At 58.9% G+C, this 14,206-nt stretch overlaps 1 protein-coding gene across 1 annotated transcript in view; it reads left to right on the forward strand.

Annotated features, from left to right (window-relative positions):
* The window catches only part of ZNF609 (zinc finger protein 609), a 57,918-nt gene extending 44,737 nt beyond the window's left edge, over window positions 1–13,181 (forward strand). Inside the window, exons 3-8 of the mRNA XM_074156185.1 lie at window positions 6,668–6,755; window positions 7,116–9,468; window positions 9,796–10,162; window positions 10,329–10,504; window positions 11,098–11,314; window positions 11,511–13,181. Coding sequence (XP_074012286.1) covers window positions 6,668–6,755; window positions 7,116–9,468; window positions 9,796–10,162; window positions 10,329–10,504; window positions 11,098–11,314; window positions 11,511–11,584 — 3,275 coding nt within the window. The 3' untranslated portion in view covers window positions 11,585–13,181. The remainder of the gene's footprint in view (window positions 1–6,667; window positions 6,756–7,115; window positions 9,469–9,795; window positions 10,163–10,328; window positions 10,505–11,097; window positions 11,315–11,510) is intronic.
* The last annotated feature ends 1,025 nt before the right edge of the window (window positions 13,182–14,206 follow it).

Genomic DNA, 14,206 nt, shown 5'->3' on the forward strand with positions numbered 1-14,206 from the left:
CAGAGGAGCATCAGCACCCCCCACCTTTGGGGCTGCATGTTAAGCCCCCCACCAGCTCCCCATCCCCACCAGCATCCTATTCTGGTGTGATTTCCCTCAGCGCAAACAGCGTGGAGCTGCAGAGTTTGCTGAAAATCCCAGGACTGCTGGAAACCCCCACGGGCAGCAGTGAAGCTGATGAGAGCTTGGACCTTGTAGGGGTTTGGGTGGAAATGAGAAGAGGCTCATGGTGGGGAGAAAGAGCCCAAGTGGCCATGCTAGGACGGACAAGCAGAGCATCCCCGAGGGAGAGAGCACAAAAACATCCTTCCCGCCACCCAAATCCTGGTTGACTGGCAGTGACATGGGAGCGGTTTCTGATTCTCATCCTTTTCATGTCATCTCCTCACCTCCACTCGCAGTGAGCAGACTGCATCCCAGCACTGTGCTGGTGCCCTTTGCAACCAAAAAAAGCCAGTGTCTGACACGCAAACCCTCTGAGCAGCCAGGATTGCGTCCTGGCAGCACCACAGCAAACTCTCTGCATCCCTCCCTCCGGCTCTGTGCTGGAATGGAGGTGGCAGGTCACCCATGGCTGAGCTTCGTGCCCTCCAGGGGTTTGGATGGTGCTTTTGCAAACATCTCATGAGGGATGGAGCGTGCACGTCCTCAGGGTCTGCAGATGTCAATGTGGACATGTCCTCGCTCAGAGCAGGAGAGATGCAATAAATTGGGAGAGGATGGAGAAGGCTTGGACAGCGAGGGCAAACACTGGAAGGTTTTACCATAACCGTGAGGAAGCCTGACCCCAAATTCGATGGCTTCGCCCGTTGGACGTGCTGCCTCGCCATTACCCGCAGCCTTCATTGCGACTCCGCTTGCTCTTTGTCTCGGGGGATGTTTTGAAAAGGGGGATGTGCCAGGATTGCTCTGCTTATAGGTGGGCTTCAGGCCTTCAAAGGAGGCTACACCATCTTCAGCAGCTGTGTGTTCCTGAACACGGGAACAGGGAGTGAGTCTTGAAGGCTGGTGCAGCAAGGGCGAGGAGCAGGAATATGGATTTCTCGTTTGCTCTAATGGCATTTTCCAACGTAATGAGCAGTTGTAAATCCCCTCCAAGGTTGCTGAGCCAACGCGCAGGCTCAGCGCGCTCCTCCGAAGCCTCCTAAAGCTGTGACAGCGTGGCTGTGACCCCTCTCATCTTCAGATCAGCAGCCTGGCAGCTCGCTCCAGCTGGGAGCATCATCTGCTGCTCCTCAGTGACGGGGCATCTCCTCTCCAGCACCGCGAGGGTTGCTGGTGTCTCAGGCTGCTGCCTTGTCCCTCCTTCTGTTTCACCGATGAACGGGGAGGCTGCAGACCCGCTGAGCGTGGTGACTGTTTGCGTGTTGGTGTAGAGAAGCAGAGCTTTATTATGCATCATTCCCTGGCGCTCCCCCGGCGCCGCTGTTTCGTGTCTAATATCTGCTGGCTCGACAGCACGGGGAGCGGGAGGAGAGCTAATGCACCGCTTATCGCTCTCGAAGCATCTGTTGGCTTTGTTCAGAGGCTGTTTTATCAACAGGTGAGCACTATTCTGCTCCAGACAGGACCATTGCTCGCCTCCCGTCTCCCCGAGGCACGTCTGTAGCTGCCCCAGGTAACACCAGCTGGGGATCCTGCTTTGGCTGCCGAGCGCTGGATTAAAGGCCTTGTTTAGGAGGAGGCTCTTGAGCTGCAAGCTGCTCTGCCACGCTTTCCTGGGAGCTAAACTGCTTTCCATTCCTCTGCTTCCCTTCTCTGGGAGCGTGAGAATGGAGGTCTGGGCTCCTTGCAGTTTGTTCCAGGGGCTTGGTGTGGTGGCTGTGCTCTGCCAAGCCTTGAGAGGCACCAACGTCCCCAAAATCCCAGAGGCATCTTCTGCGTAGGCTTCAGGCCATGGCAAGGGAGCTGCAGCCCCCATCCTGCATGGGTGCTGGCCAGCTTGGGTTGTGGTGGGACGAGCTGTCCTCTTGCAGGATGGTGTCAGGACCTCGCTCATAGTCATGTCATCACTGTTACCAAAGGTGGACACTCGTTGAAGGGTTTGGGCAGGAGTGTGGCAGTGGGTGTTGTGCATGTTCAGCAGGTCCTGGTGAACTAAATGCCCATCCCATGGGATCAGCGACAACTGGTGAGACTTCCTGCAGCCACTTCGGTCACCAGGACACCCAAACACACCCTTGCTGGCTCCTTCTCCCTTGGTGTGACCTAGGCTGAAGGTTTTCCTGATGCTTTTTCCGTGCTCCACCATCCAAGGCCCCTCTTGTGGCCCTCCTGTCCCTTGGAAAGCAGGGCATTAGGCAGCCAGTGACTTATCCACCATCTGAGCATCCATCCCTGCAGGGTTTAATGGAAAGATCTGATCTTCCTCCCCTATTTCCCTCCCCTGTCCTATCCCTGACCCTGCCTGGGAGACTGTTTTGGCTTTGTGTCGCAAGGTTTTAGTAGGAGGGGGCTGCAGAGGTGGCTTCTGTGAGAAGGTGCCAGAAGGTGCCTTGGTCCTGCCCCCATACAGGACCAAGATGGGCCTGCTGCTGGCCAAGGCTGAGCCCATCAGTGACAGTGGTAGCACCTCTGTGGTAACATATTTAACTAGTTTAAAAACTGCGGTGCAACAACAGCAGCCAGAGAGAGGAGTGAGAAGATGTGAGAGAAGCAACTCTGCAGAGACTAAGGTCAATGAAGAAGGAGGGGAGAAGGTGCTCCAGGTGCTGGAGCAGGGATTCCCCTGCAGCCTGTGGTGAAGACCACGGTGAGGCAGGCTGTCCCCCTGCAGCCCATGGAGGTTAATGGTGGAGCAGATATCCATCTGAAGGCCTTGGATGACTGCATGCTAGAGCAGGCGGATGTTACCTGAAGAAAGCTTTTACCCTGTGGAGAGTCTGTGCTGGAGCTTCAGTGCATGGAGCCTGTGCTGGAGTAGGTCTTCTGGCAGCATTTGTGGCCCTACGGGGGACCCAAGCTGGAGCAGTCTGTTCCTGAAGGACTGCACCCTGTGGAAAGGACCCACAGTGGAGCAGTTCATGAAGAACTGTAGCCCATGGGAGGGACCTACATTGGAGAAGTTCATGGAGGACTGTCTCCTGTGGGTGAGACCCCATGCTGGAGAAGGGAGAGAAAGCAAAGAGGAAGGAGTGACAGAGACAACGTGTGATGAAGTGACCGCAACCCCCATTCCCCATCCCCCTGCGCCACTCAGGGGGAGGAGGTGGAGAAGTTGAGAGGAGTGAAGTTGAGCCTGGGAAGAAGGGAGGGGTGGGGGGAAGGTATTTGAAGATTTGGGTTTTATTTCTCATTGTCCTACTCTGATTTGATTGGCAATAAATTAAATTAACTTCCCTAGTCAAGCCTGTTTTGCCTCTGGTGGCAACTGCTGAGTGATCTCTCTCCTTCCTGGAGAGCCCAGCCACGGTGGCTCTTGTGTTGGCCACCCCCTGCCCCACATTGTCCTCTGCTCTCCTGGCAGCAGCAGTGGAGCTGTTGCATGATGGCCATGAACCAGCTTTGGGTGTTGTGTTCTAAAGCCCGGGCATAACAGGTCAGGCCAGGCTCCCTGCATGTGCACAGGGTTTATGGCAAAGCTGGAGCATCCCAAAGGTGATGCAGCTGGAGGGGAAATGGGTTGAAAAAGGGACATCATGAAGCCAGGATATCCCAAAGTGATGCAACTGAAGGAGAAATTCATGGAAGAAGGTACAGCCCAAAGCCAAGGCATCCCAAAGGTGATCCAGCTGGAGAAGAAATTCATGCAAGAAGGACCTCGAACATTTCCAGGTGCTGGAGGTTTGGTGGTGCCCTGGAGCAGGATCAGTGCAGGATGTATCCCTCCTCACTGGTGCAGATGGGGTGTGGGGCTACACCAACCCTGGCTCTGAGCTCGTTCATGGATCTGCTCTACTCAGGTTGGGAAATGCCACTGCTTATTGTCCCTTTGCCTTGCAGAGGTCCCCTGCACCCCAAAATTAGCAGAAAACTAGCAGAGCTGGCAGTGGCTGCCCTCTCCAACTGCAGAGCCAACATCTCCTTGTTCCCCACAAGGCTGGGGGCCCTCTTCTGAGCACCCTAGTAGTCCCCATGATGCTTGAGGACCTGACCCTTAGGGCGCTTTGAGGGGACCTGGGGCACGTTTCCCCCCAAAATGATGGGACCATACAAGGACCAGGCGGTGCTTTTTTGCATCCCCCAGCTCCCTTCATCTCTTAATCCTGTAAAAATGGATAACCTCATCTGCCGTCTTTCCAGACAGCAACCTGGCACCGTCACCCCACCATTAATTTTTCCTGCTGGGATGTGACTCTGCGGTGACACGAATACTCGGGGGATGGGATGCTGAGCGCTTTGCACCCAGGTTGAGGTGGTATCGATTGCTGAAGAGCATCCAAGGTGTCGCCTTCCTGTGAAACTGGATGGGGCTGCAGTTATCCAGGCAAGATTCATCCTCTGCAAGAGCATCTCCAGCCTTGGGGACACGAGTGTGTTGCCTCCTCGCTGCCCACCCTTGCCCTACCCGTGCCTGCTCATCATCCTGCTGCGGGAGGGGGACACGGCCGGTGAAAAAAGCTGCTTAGGATCTATCCCTGGGGTTTAAATTGTCCTGGGTTATTGTTGGAGGATTAGGAGGGGATTTGCTATGATTGGTTGCAGCGGGTTAAATATAGGCTGGTGCGTGTTGGAGGGTTGCCGCTCCAATGGGGAAGGGAGGGACGGCTGCACTTCGTCCCTTCCTCTTTCATCTCTCTCCTGTGATCGTGGTGGTGGAGAAAAAAAAATATGCCAGCACGTCCTTTTTAATATGGCATGCTGGCCCCAGGATGCACAGGAGCCTCCAGTGGCTTGTCGTGCAATTAACTTCCAGCGGCGCGTGGTCTTCAAAGAGAGATTGAAGCGGCGCTGGCTGCGTGGCAGGGAGGGCAGAGGGAGGTGCTCCTCCAAGCCCGGCGGCCGGGAGGGATGAGCTGGTCCCCAGGATGGGGTCTGGATTGGGGCTGCTGGTCCCTCAGCAGCATTTGGTCCTTCTCAGGCTCCTGGGAGCATCCCGTGGTGGTTCCACGGAGGTGTCCTGGGGATGGCAGGTTTGGGCTGGGCTGTAGGATGTGGCAGCAGCTTCCCTGGGTTTTAAGGAAAGGTGGGGAAAGGCTTCTGCCTGCCAAAAAAAGCCATGTTAGGAGGCATAGGGCATGAAGACCTGGGATCAGCATCCCCTTCTCTCCCTGCATGGGGCTGTGGGCTCCTGGCAGTTGGTTTTGCCGCTTGTTTCTACCTCATGTTGTCTACAGCATCGTGTTCCAGCCACATCACTGTTAAGGCAGGTCCCCAGCACCTTCCTCCGAAGGCAGGACCCAGCCTCTCCTGCCCACCGGGATGAGCTGCTGGCACCATGACTTCCCACAACCTGCTCCCACCAGAGCACCCACCATTTTCCAGGAGGAGAAGACCTGCATTTCATTTTTCTTTCTGAAGGAGACCCACATGTCAGACCTCGGCTCTGTATATTATCCCCGCCGCAGCCTGCAGCTGGCACGGCACAACAGGGGACACGGGCTGAGATTTATCAATGTGCTTCAGGCACAGCTGCTCTGGGCTCCCTCAGCTCCATCCATCTCCCGGGGTGGCGCGGCCGTACATCTCGCTGCGCTCATCAGCCCTTGCAAACGAGTTTCATGTCTCCCGAGTTTTACCTCGCTCAGATAAATGTGCTTGGCGTGACGGGCTCCGCTCCTGGTCAGATTAGTTCTGCGGTGATCAGAGCGGTTCGTGGCAGGGGGGAGACATCCACAAAGCTGAGTGATGCTGTGAAAGACCCCCACACCTCCAAGAAGAGATGCCAAGGGTCCGCGTCCTCAGCACGGGTGTGAGCCAGCTCTTCTTGAATTGAGATGAAAAAGATGAAAACACCGGTTTTTCCGCATGTCCAATGCCTTTTCTCCATGATGGAAGGAGATGCGGCCCCATGGATGGTCCTGCAGGCACATACCGGGCTGATGGATGTCCCAGGGGGTGCGGGAGCAAAGCGAAGCGGAGGGATGAGGGTTGTTCCCCCATGGCTGGGTTTTCCTGCCAGGGGTGGTTGCCTGCGTGGGGATGCTGGGCTCAGCTTGCCATCTAGTGGCAATAACTGCCTTTCTGGAGGGCTGTGGTGTTCACAGCCACGCATGGGGGGCATAGCCCTGCTGAGGGGTCTGGAGCTCCACGTTGGGGTCCACGGTCTTGCTTGCGGCTGTCTGCATCTCCCTGCAGGGGTTCCCAGCCGTCGCTCCCTGGACCTGAGCTTCCCGACCCTACCTGAGCTCACATGGAGCCAACGTGGATCGTAAAGGCCAAAACCAAGGCCTTGGGGGTTACTGGTTTTAGCATCCTCATGAAAATAGGGAAGAGCTCGGTGGCTCGAGGAGGGGAGGTTGAGTGGACACTGGCCAGAGCCATACCGAGAGAGGAGATGAGCTAGGGGTCTCTAGCTCCCATCTTGGTGCCCCTCCAGCCCAGAGCCCGAGGTCTCACCTCTCTCAAGAGCCCAAGACCCCTTGTCCGTCTTCCTCCAGTCCTGGAACTGAGCTCTTCCTCCTGCCAGTCTTGAGGGGTAGATCCCCTTTTCCCCAAAGCCCAGGGAAGGGCAAGACACCATGGGGACACGCCTGGCCCCATCTGACCCTCTCCCCTCACCTTACAGGTATGCTGGTGGTCAACGTCACCTGGAGGAACAAGACATACGTGGGGACGCTGCTCGACTGCACGCAGCATGACTGGGCACCTCCCCGGTAAGCGGGCAGTGGGATCTGGCCATGCCCAGGCACAGAGGGCAAACCCAGCCATGTACAGCTCCCGGGGCATCCAGTGCCCTCTGCCCTGTGCCCACAGGGCTGCCGTGGGGGTTGGCATCTCCTCCTTGGCCATCTGAGCTGCTCCCATGGCTCTTTGTCACAGGCTCCCTTGTCCTGGAGTTTGGAGATGGTCAAGTGTTTGCTGATGGACCTCTCTTGCTGATTCCTCTTTACTGGGCTGGTGGGGGGACGAGCCTGTGGGGTTGATGGCGAGGGGAGGAAGGGGGTCACAGTGCGGACAGCGTAGCCTGGCACGGCTATCCTTCCATTAAAACCTCCTTGTCCTCCTCCTGGCAGGTTCTGCGACTCTCCCACCAGCGACCTGGAGATGCGCAATGGCCGGGGCAGGGGCAAACGCATGCGCCCCAACAGCAACACGCCTGTCAACGAGACCACTGCCGCCTCGGACAGCAAAGGGACCAGCACCAGCAGCAAGACGCGGGCGGGAGCCAACAGCAAAGGGCGCCGGGGAAGCCAGAACTCCTCAGACCACCGCACGCCGCCCGGCGGCACGGCGGAGGATGTGAAGGCCAGTCCCTCCTCTGTCACCAAGCGGAAGAGCAAACCCCTCTCTGACATGGAGCTGAACTCCAGCTCGGAGGACAACAAGGGCAGCAAACGCATCCGCACGAACTCCATGGGCTCGGCGGCCATGCCACCCGCTGCGGTCAAGGTGGAGCCGGCTGTCCTCGACCGAAACTGCCCTTCTCCCATCCTCATTGACTGTCCCCACCCAAACTGTAACAAGAAGTACAAGCACATCAACGGGCTGAAGTACCACCAGGCCCACGCACACACGGATGATGACAGCAAGCTGGAGGCGGACGTGGACAGCGAGTACGGTGAGGAGCCCTCCCTCCATGCGGACATCGGGAGCTGCAACGGCGCTGCCGTCTCCCAAAAGGGTTCGCTCTCGCCGGCTCGCTCAGCCACCCCCAAGGTGCGCTTGATGGAGCCCCACAGTCCCTCCCCGTCCAGCAAGTTCAGCGCCAAGGTCCCCTGCAAGAAGAAGCTGGGTGGGGAAGGAGACACTGACCCGGGTGCTCTATCCAATGATGGCTCTGAAGATGGTCCATTAGTGGCTGATGAGACGAGTAACGATGGCTTTGACTCACTGGAGAAGCGGTGTGTTGATAAGGACAAGTCAAAGAAGGCATCTGGTGCTAAGCCGGAGAAGATCCCATCCAAAAGCTTGAAGTCTGCTAGACCCATCGCACCAGCCATCCCCCCCCAGCCGATTTACACCTTCCAGACAGCCACCCTCACCACAGCCACCCCCGGTTCCTCCTCGGGCCTTGCCACCACTGTGGTCCAGACCATGCCCAACAGCCCTCAGCTCAAACCCATCCAGCCCAAGCCTACGGTGATGGGAGAACCCTTTGCGGTCAATCCTGCCCTCACCCCTTCAAAGGAGAAGAAGAAGAAGGACAAGAAGAAGAAGGAGCCCAAGGAGGTAGAAAACCCTCTGACTCCCGGCAAAGCCTGCAGAGCAGAGGAAGGCAAGAGCCCTTTCCGAGGGGAATCTAGTGACCTGGGGACAAAAGGTGAGGGGCTGCTGAATGGCTCCTCTGACCCCCACCAGAGCCGGCTCGCCAGCATCAAGGCTGAGGCAGATAAAATCTACAGCTTCACCGACAATGCCCCGAGCCCCTCCATCGGTGGTGCCAGCAGGCTGGAGAACACCAACCCAGCCCAGCCCATGACCCCCTTGCACGTTGTTACCCAGAACGGGGCAGAGGCGAGCTCTGTGAAGACCAACAGCCCGGCCTACTCAGACATCTCTGATGCCGGGGAGGATGGGGAAGGCAAGCTGGAGAGTGTGAAGGCGAAGGATCCGGAGCAGCTGGTCAAGGAAGGCGCCAAAAAAGCTCTTTTTCCCCCACAACCGCAGAGCAAAGAGTCTCCCTATTACCAAGGCTTTGAAACCTACTATTCCCCTGGCTACCCCCAGGCAAGCCCGGGGCCCTTGAACTCAGGTGGCCAGGCTGCGGCCGACACACAGGCCCTGAAGCTGAAGAAGGACGAGGAGCAGGAGAACCCTGAGGTGAAGGTGAAGAGCGAAGGCTGTGAAGAGAAGAAGGCAGAGCTCGGTGGCTCCAGCCAGCAGCCCTCCGTCATCCAACAGCGTCCCAACATGTACATGCAGTCCCTCTACTACAACCAGTACGCCTACGTGCCCCCCTATGGCTACAACGAGCAGGGCTACCATGCTCACCTGCTGAGCACCAACCCTGCCTACCGCCAGCAGTACGAGGAGCAGCAGAAGCAGCGGCAGAGCCTGGAGCAGCAGCAGCAGCGAGGGCTGGAGAAGAAAGCGGAGCTGGGCTTGAAGGAGAGGGAGGCAGCGCTCAAAGAGGAGTGGAAGCAAAAGCCGCCTATGCCCCCAACGCTCACCAAGGCCCCGAGCCTCACGGACCTCGTCAAGTCAGGGCTGAGCAAGGCCAAGGAGCCAGGAGGTCCTGATATGGCCAAATCTGTCATCATCCCCAAGCTGGAGGACTCCTCCAAGTTGTCCGGCAGCCAGGTGGCTGAGGGGCTGAAGGTGAAGCTGAGCGAGGCCAGTCACCTCGGGAAGGAGACCGCTGAGACGAAGGCTGGCTCCGAGTGTGTCCGGCAAGCTGAGGTGGACCCTGTGCTCTGGTACAGACAGGTAATGCCTGCCCAGCCCTGCCCGCTGGCCCAGCGGTGGGCTTTCTCTTGGAGGAAGCCCCTCGCTTTGGCTTGGCTGCAGGGGTTTGCTAGGGCCATCACAGCAGAGAACGTGTTGTCCTCTGTGATTCCATCATGAGGTTGGTCCATCACCAACCCCATGATGTTCCCTTGGGGCCAGCAAAAGGATGGGGCTGGGAGGCCACAGATGGGCGAAGGAGAGCCCAGGGAAGGAGAGTGGGGTTTGCTGGTCTCCAAATCCAGCCTGGTTTTTGGGCAGGCAGGGCTGGGGTAGGCAGCTGCTCTGATGGTTGGGTGGTTCTTGCAGGAAGCCGAGCCCCGGATGTGGACTTATGTGTACCCAGCAAAGTACTCGGACATCAAGACGGAGGATGAGCGGTGGAAAGAGGAGAGGGACCGAAAGTTGAAGGAAGAAAGAAATCGAAACAAAGAAGCTGCATCCAAGGAGGACGGGAAGGAGAGCACCAGCTCTGAGTGCAAACTGACCCCCACCGAGGAGGCTCGCATGGTGGGGAAGGACCCCAGACCCAGTGTCCATGTCCCTGTGTCCTCACCCCTCACACAGCATCAGTCCTACATCCCCTACATGCACGGCTACTCCTACAGCCAGTCATACGACCCCAACCACCCCAGCTACCGGGCCATGCCCACCGTCATGATGCAGAACTACCCAGGTAGGCAGCTGGGGTCTTCTCGGGGATGTCCCTTCCCCGGCTGTCCCTGTTCCCTGTCCCTGCTCCTGGCTGTGGGACATCCTCTCACTCCTGGAGGAACACATGCAGAGCTGCGCGTTCCCACTGTGCTGCCCAAAGACTCCTCATGCTGTTTTCTGCCCCCCAGGATCATACCTCCCCTCCAGCTATTCCTTCTCCCCGTACGGGAGCAAGGCGTCGGGGAGCGATGACAGCGACAAGTCCCGTGCCAGCCCCAGCATGAGCTGTAAATCCAGCTCAGAGTCCAAGGCCCTGGACATCCTGCAGCAGCACGCCAGCCACTACAAGAGCAAGTCGCCCACGGTGAGGGTCAGGGAGGTGCTGGCTTTGTCCAGCTCTGTGCATGAGCTTCGGGATGGTTCCCTGGGTCCCATAACCAGACTGGAGCAGCTGTCTGCTATGGGTTTTTGCCATTCCTGCTGCTGTAGGAGACCTGAGGCCATGGAGTAATCCCACAACCCAACCGCTTTGGGATGGATGAGCCAAACCTGCGGGCAGGGCTGGCCCAGAGAAGCACTGGGGCTTCTTCAGGCCTTGCAGTGACCGGGTGATGCTTGTCCTCAGCCCTGGTTCTGGAGGGTGAGACCCAGGGACTGTCTCCATCCCGTGGCAGTGTAGGGTCACGATCTTCTCCTGGGCTGAGCTGGAGATGGAGCTTTGAGATAGTGAGGAAAGAGCTGCCCTCAGACGGGACCTGTATCCTCCCCACTGCTTTTGGGCCGGTCACTGGCCATCCCATCATCTCCCAGCAGTGTTGTGAGGAGCATTTAAGCAGATGCAGAGGGAATATCATCTCCATGGGGCAGCCTTGAATGTCCAGCATGGCGCTGATGCTGCCTTGCACCCTGGGGTAGCAGGTAGCGTCCCTCAGCATGGGTCTGCTTTCTCCTCTGCAGATAAGTGAGAAGACGTCTCAGGAGCGGGACCGCAGTGGCTGCGGGGTGGTGGGAGGTGGGGGGAGCTGCAGCAGCGTTGGGGGAACCGGCGGGGCAGACAGGAGCGCCGACCGGCCCCGCACCTCGCCCTCCCAGCGCCTGCTCTCCACGCACCACCACCACCACCACCTCGGGTACTCGCTGCTGCCGGCGCAGTACAACCTGCCCTATGCAACAGGTGAGAGACCACCTGCACTCTGCGCCAGCCGGGGACACCTTGGGGGCGCGGGCAGGGAGTCGTAGCCACCTTTGGGTGTGGCTGAGCCCATGTGCTGAGCTTTGCTTTAACCAAATCCTGTGCTTTCCAGCTCCCCCGGCACAGCTGGGTGTCCATCCCCAAGCTGCCAGCTCCTAATGGTGCTTCTCCTCTGCAGGTCTCTCCTCCACAGCCATCGTTGCCAGCCAGCAAGGCTCCGCTCCCTCCCTGTACCCACCTCCCCGGAGGTGAGAACGGTAAGGCTCTCCTCCTGTGGGCCACCATGCTTCACCCATGGGCAACCAGGCTGGGGCAGAGATGGCTGGGACAGATGCGCAAGGGGTGTCCTTGAGGGTTTGGGGTGTCCGTGAGTTTTTGGGATGCCCTTGAGGGTTTGGGGTGTCCTTGAGGGTTGGGGGCCCACCCAGGGCAGCAGGCGCTGACGTGACCTTGGGTCGTGGCAGGACGTGATGCGCCAGGACACCTGGGCTGTACGAGACATGTGGCTGGCTCACATGGGGAAGTGCTGGAGACTCCTTTAGACATCAGTTGAATGGTGTTAATTGTTCTGCTTGACGTTCCTGCCGTGATCCGAGGCAGACTATCTTCTCCCCCCGTCGGACACACACTGACTGCCCCCTCCACACTCTCCCCTTTGGGGTGAGCTGGTCCCTGCGGAAATATTTATTCTACTGGGCACCGGCGCTGGGGATGGAGGTTACTCGCCCACCTGGTGCATATGAAGAGGAAACGGAAGCACTGAGGTTTCTCGATGGATTTGGGACCCCACCGTGTCTCTAGGAGCCACTGCTTCACCATGGGGCTGAGTGCCAACGGGACTGGGGGGCAGGTGGGGGTGCTCCTCGCCGGCACCGGAAGCACGGGGCCAAGCCCCCCGTGGAGTCACAGTCTCAGGAAAAGAAGGGCTGGCTCCATGGGTGGTGTGAGCTGGGAGGGGATTGTCAGCCTGGCCGGAGGTGGCTGTGGGGCACACCTTCTCCCGGTCCCACGGCCGATCCTGCACCCCACAGCACCCACCACGCTGTGCCTGTGTGGCCGATGGCTGGACTCGGGGAGGGGTTGGGAGAGCCAGGGGCTGCTCTTGGTCTCCTCTGTCCCCCGGGGGGCTGGGGCTCAACGGGGCTGGGGGCAGTGGGGCACAGAGCTGGGGACTGTGCCCATTTCCTAGCCACTGCCGGGTTTCTCCCCAGTGCCTTGCATGGGCCAGACCTGCCCAAATCTTCCACGTTGGATTCTGAGCTGTGACTCTGTGACACCCCACCCCAGCCCCGGCCTTCCCTCTGCCCCCCTGCCCCAGCAGGCACTCCCTGAACCCCGGGGCACTGTGTCCCGCTCCGGGGCAGGGGGCAAGGGCTGCTGCTCCCCTTCACACCCACCTTCTGCTTTTAAATCGGCTTCCCCGGGCTGTGGGCAGAGCCCGGTGAGGAACAAGCACACTTAGGCTCTGCCAGAGGCACTTGGGGCCACGCTGGTCCCCCCCACCCCCTCATCCCCATGCCGGGGCTGGGGCCACCAGGCCCTGGAGGGAGCCGGTCCCCTCTCCTGGCTGCTCCCCAGTGCCCGAGGACAGAGGCTTTCTGGTCCTCTGCCCCCCCAGCCCCGCAGCGACTCCCCCTGGGCCGATGCTCTACCTCGGCCCCGCAGCATCCAGGCCGCCCCCCCAGCTCCCTGCCCGCTGCCCGGCCGGGGGGAGCACAGGGCGGGGGGCCATTGGTCTCGGTTGTGTGTGTGTGTGTCCGTGTCGCACCCGGCCCCAAGGGGCCGTTGTACGGGGATGCTCTGCCCGCCGGGCTCTGTACATACTGTAAAAAGCAATTGTTTGAAAGCCGTTGTTTTGGGTTTTGTTTTTCTTTCCCCGTTTCCCCCCCCCCCCGCCCCCAATCCCACTTTACCCAGTTGGAAAGGAGGCGCTTGCTGGTCTCAGCCCTGGTTCGGGTGCCGGCACCGCGGCGGCCCCGGCCCATTCTCATTGTTCGATTCATTTTTCTTCCGCTCTTCGTTGTCTTTGCAGGGAGACAGGGCTGCGCGGCTCCTCGGGGAGGGGGCAGGTTCGACCCCACCCCCCACCCCCCACCCCGTGCCTGTTACAGAGCCTCCTGCAGCCGCTGGGGACCGGAGGGGTCAGGGTGATGGGGGGGGGACGACCCCCACATCCCACCTGTGGGGGAGCATCCCGCCAGCTGCTCCTACCTCCAGTCTCAGCTGGTCTGGCACGGCTGGGGCCGCCAGTGGCTCTGGGGGTCGTGGAGGAGGGTATCTGTGTGGGGCTGATGGGGGGAGGAGGGGGCTGCAACATGCTTTGCTGCCATCAAAGGGGGTTGGGGGAGGGGGGGCACTCCCCACCTTCCCAGTTGGGTCCCAGTTGAGTCTCCCTTTAGGTGTTAAATGAAACAATGGTTTAAGCAGAATAGATTCGAGGTTTGACATTTTTTTGGGGTTTTCCTGGTCAGTTGTTGCCCATGGGGCTGGCACCCCAGCCCCCCCGCGGCGGTGCCGCTCCCCCCGGCCCCATCCCCTGCCCCATCCCCGGCCCACCGGGCCCCGCGGGCGGCCGGTCAGGGCCTCAAACCCTTGGTGTTTATAGCTCTTGTTTCCATTGGCGTTGCTGTGTTGGGTTTCATTTCAGTCTTCCTGATTCTGCCCCTCTGTAAAGTGTACATTATTACCAAGTTCCTTGTTTTTTTTATATATATATATAAATATATATATATACAAATGGTACTCTTCTTGCCTTTGTACATTTGGGCAAGGAGAGAGAATAAATCTTTTTAAGAGACAATCACAAAACTGTGAGGGTGGCTTTTTCTTCCTGCTTCCCCGAATTCTGGTCTTCCATCCCCAAAAACTGGCCAG

This window comes from Numenius arquata, chromosome 11 (assembly GCF_964106895.1).
Source record: "Numenius arquata chromosome 11, bNumArq3.hap1.1, whole genome shotgun sequence".
Taxonomy (NCBI): Eukaryota; Metazoa; Chordata; class Aves; order Charadriiformes; family Scolopacidae; genus Numenius; species Numenius arquata.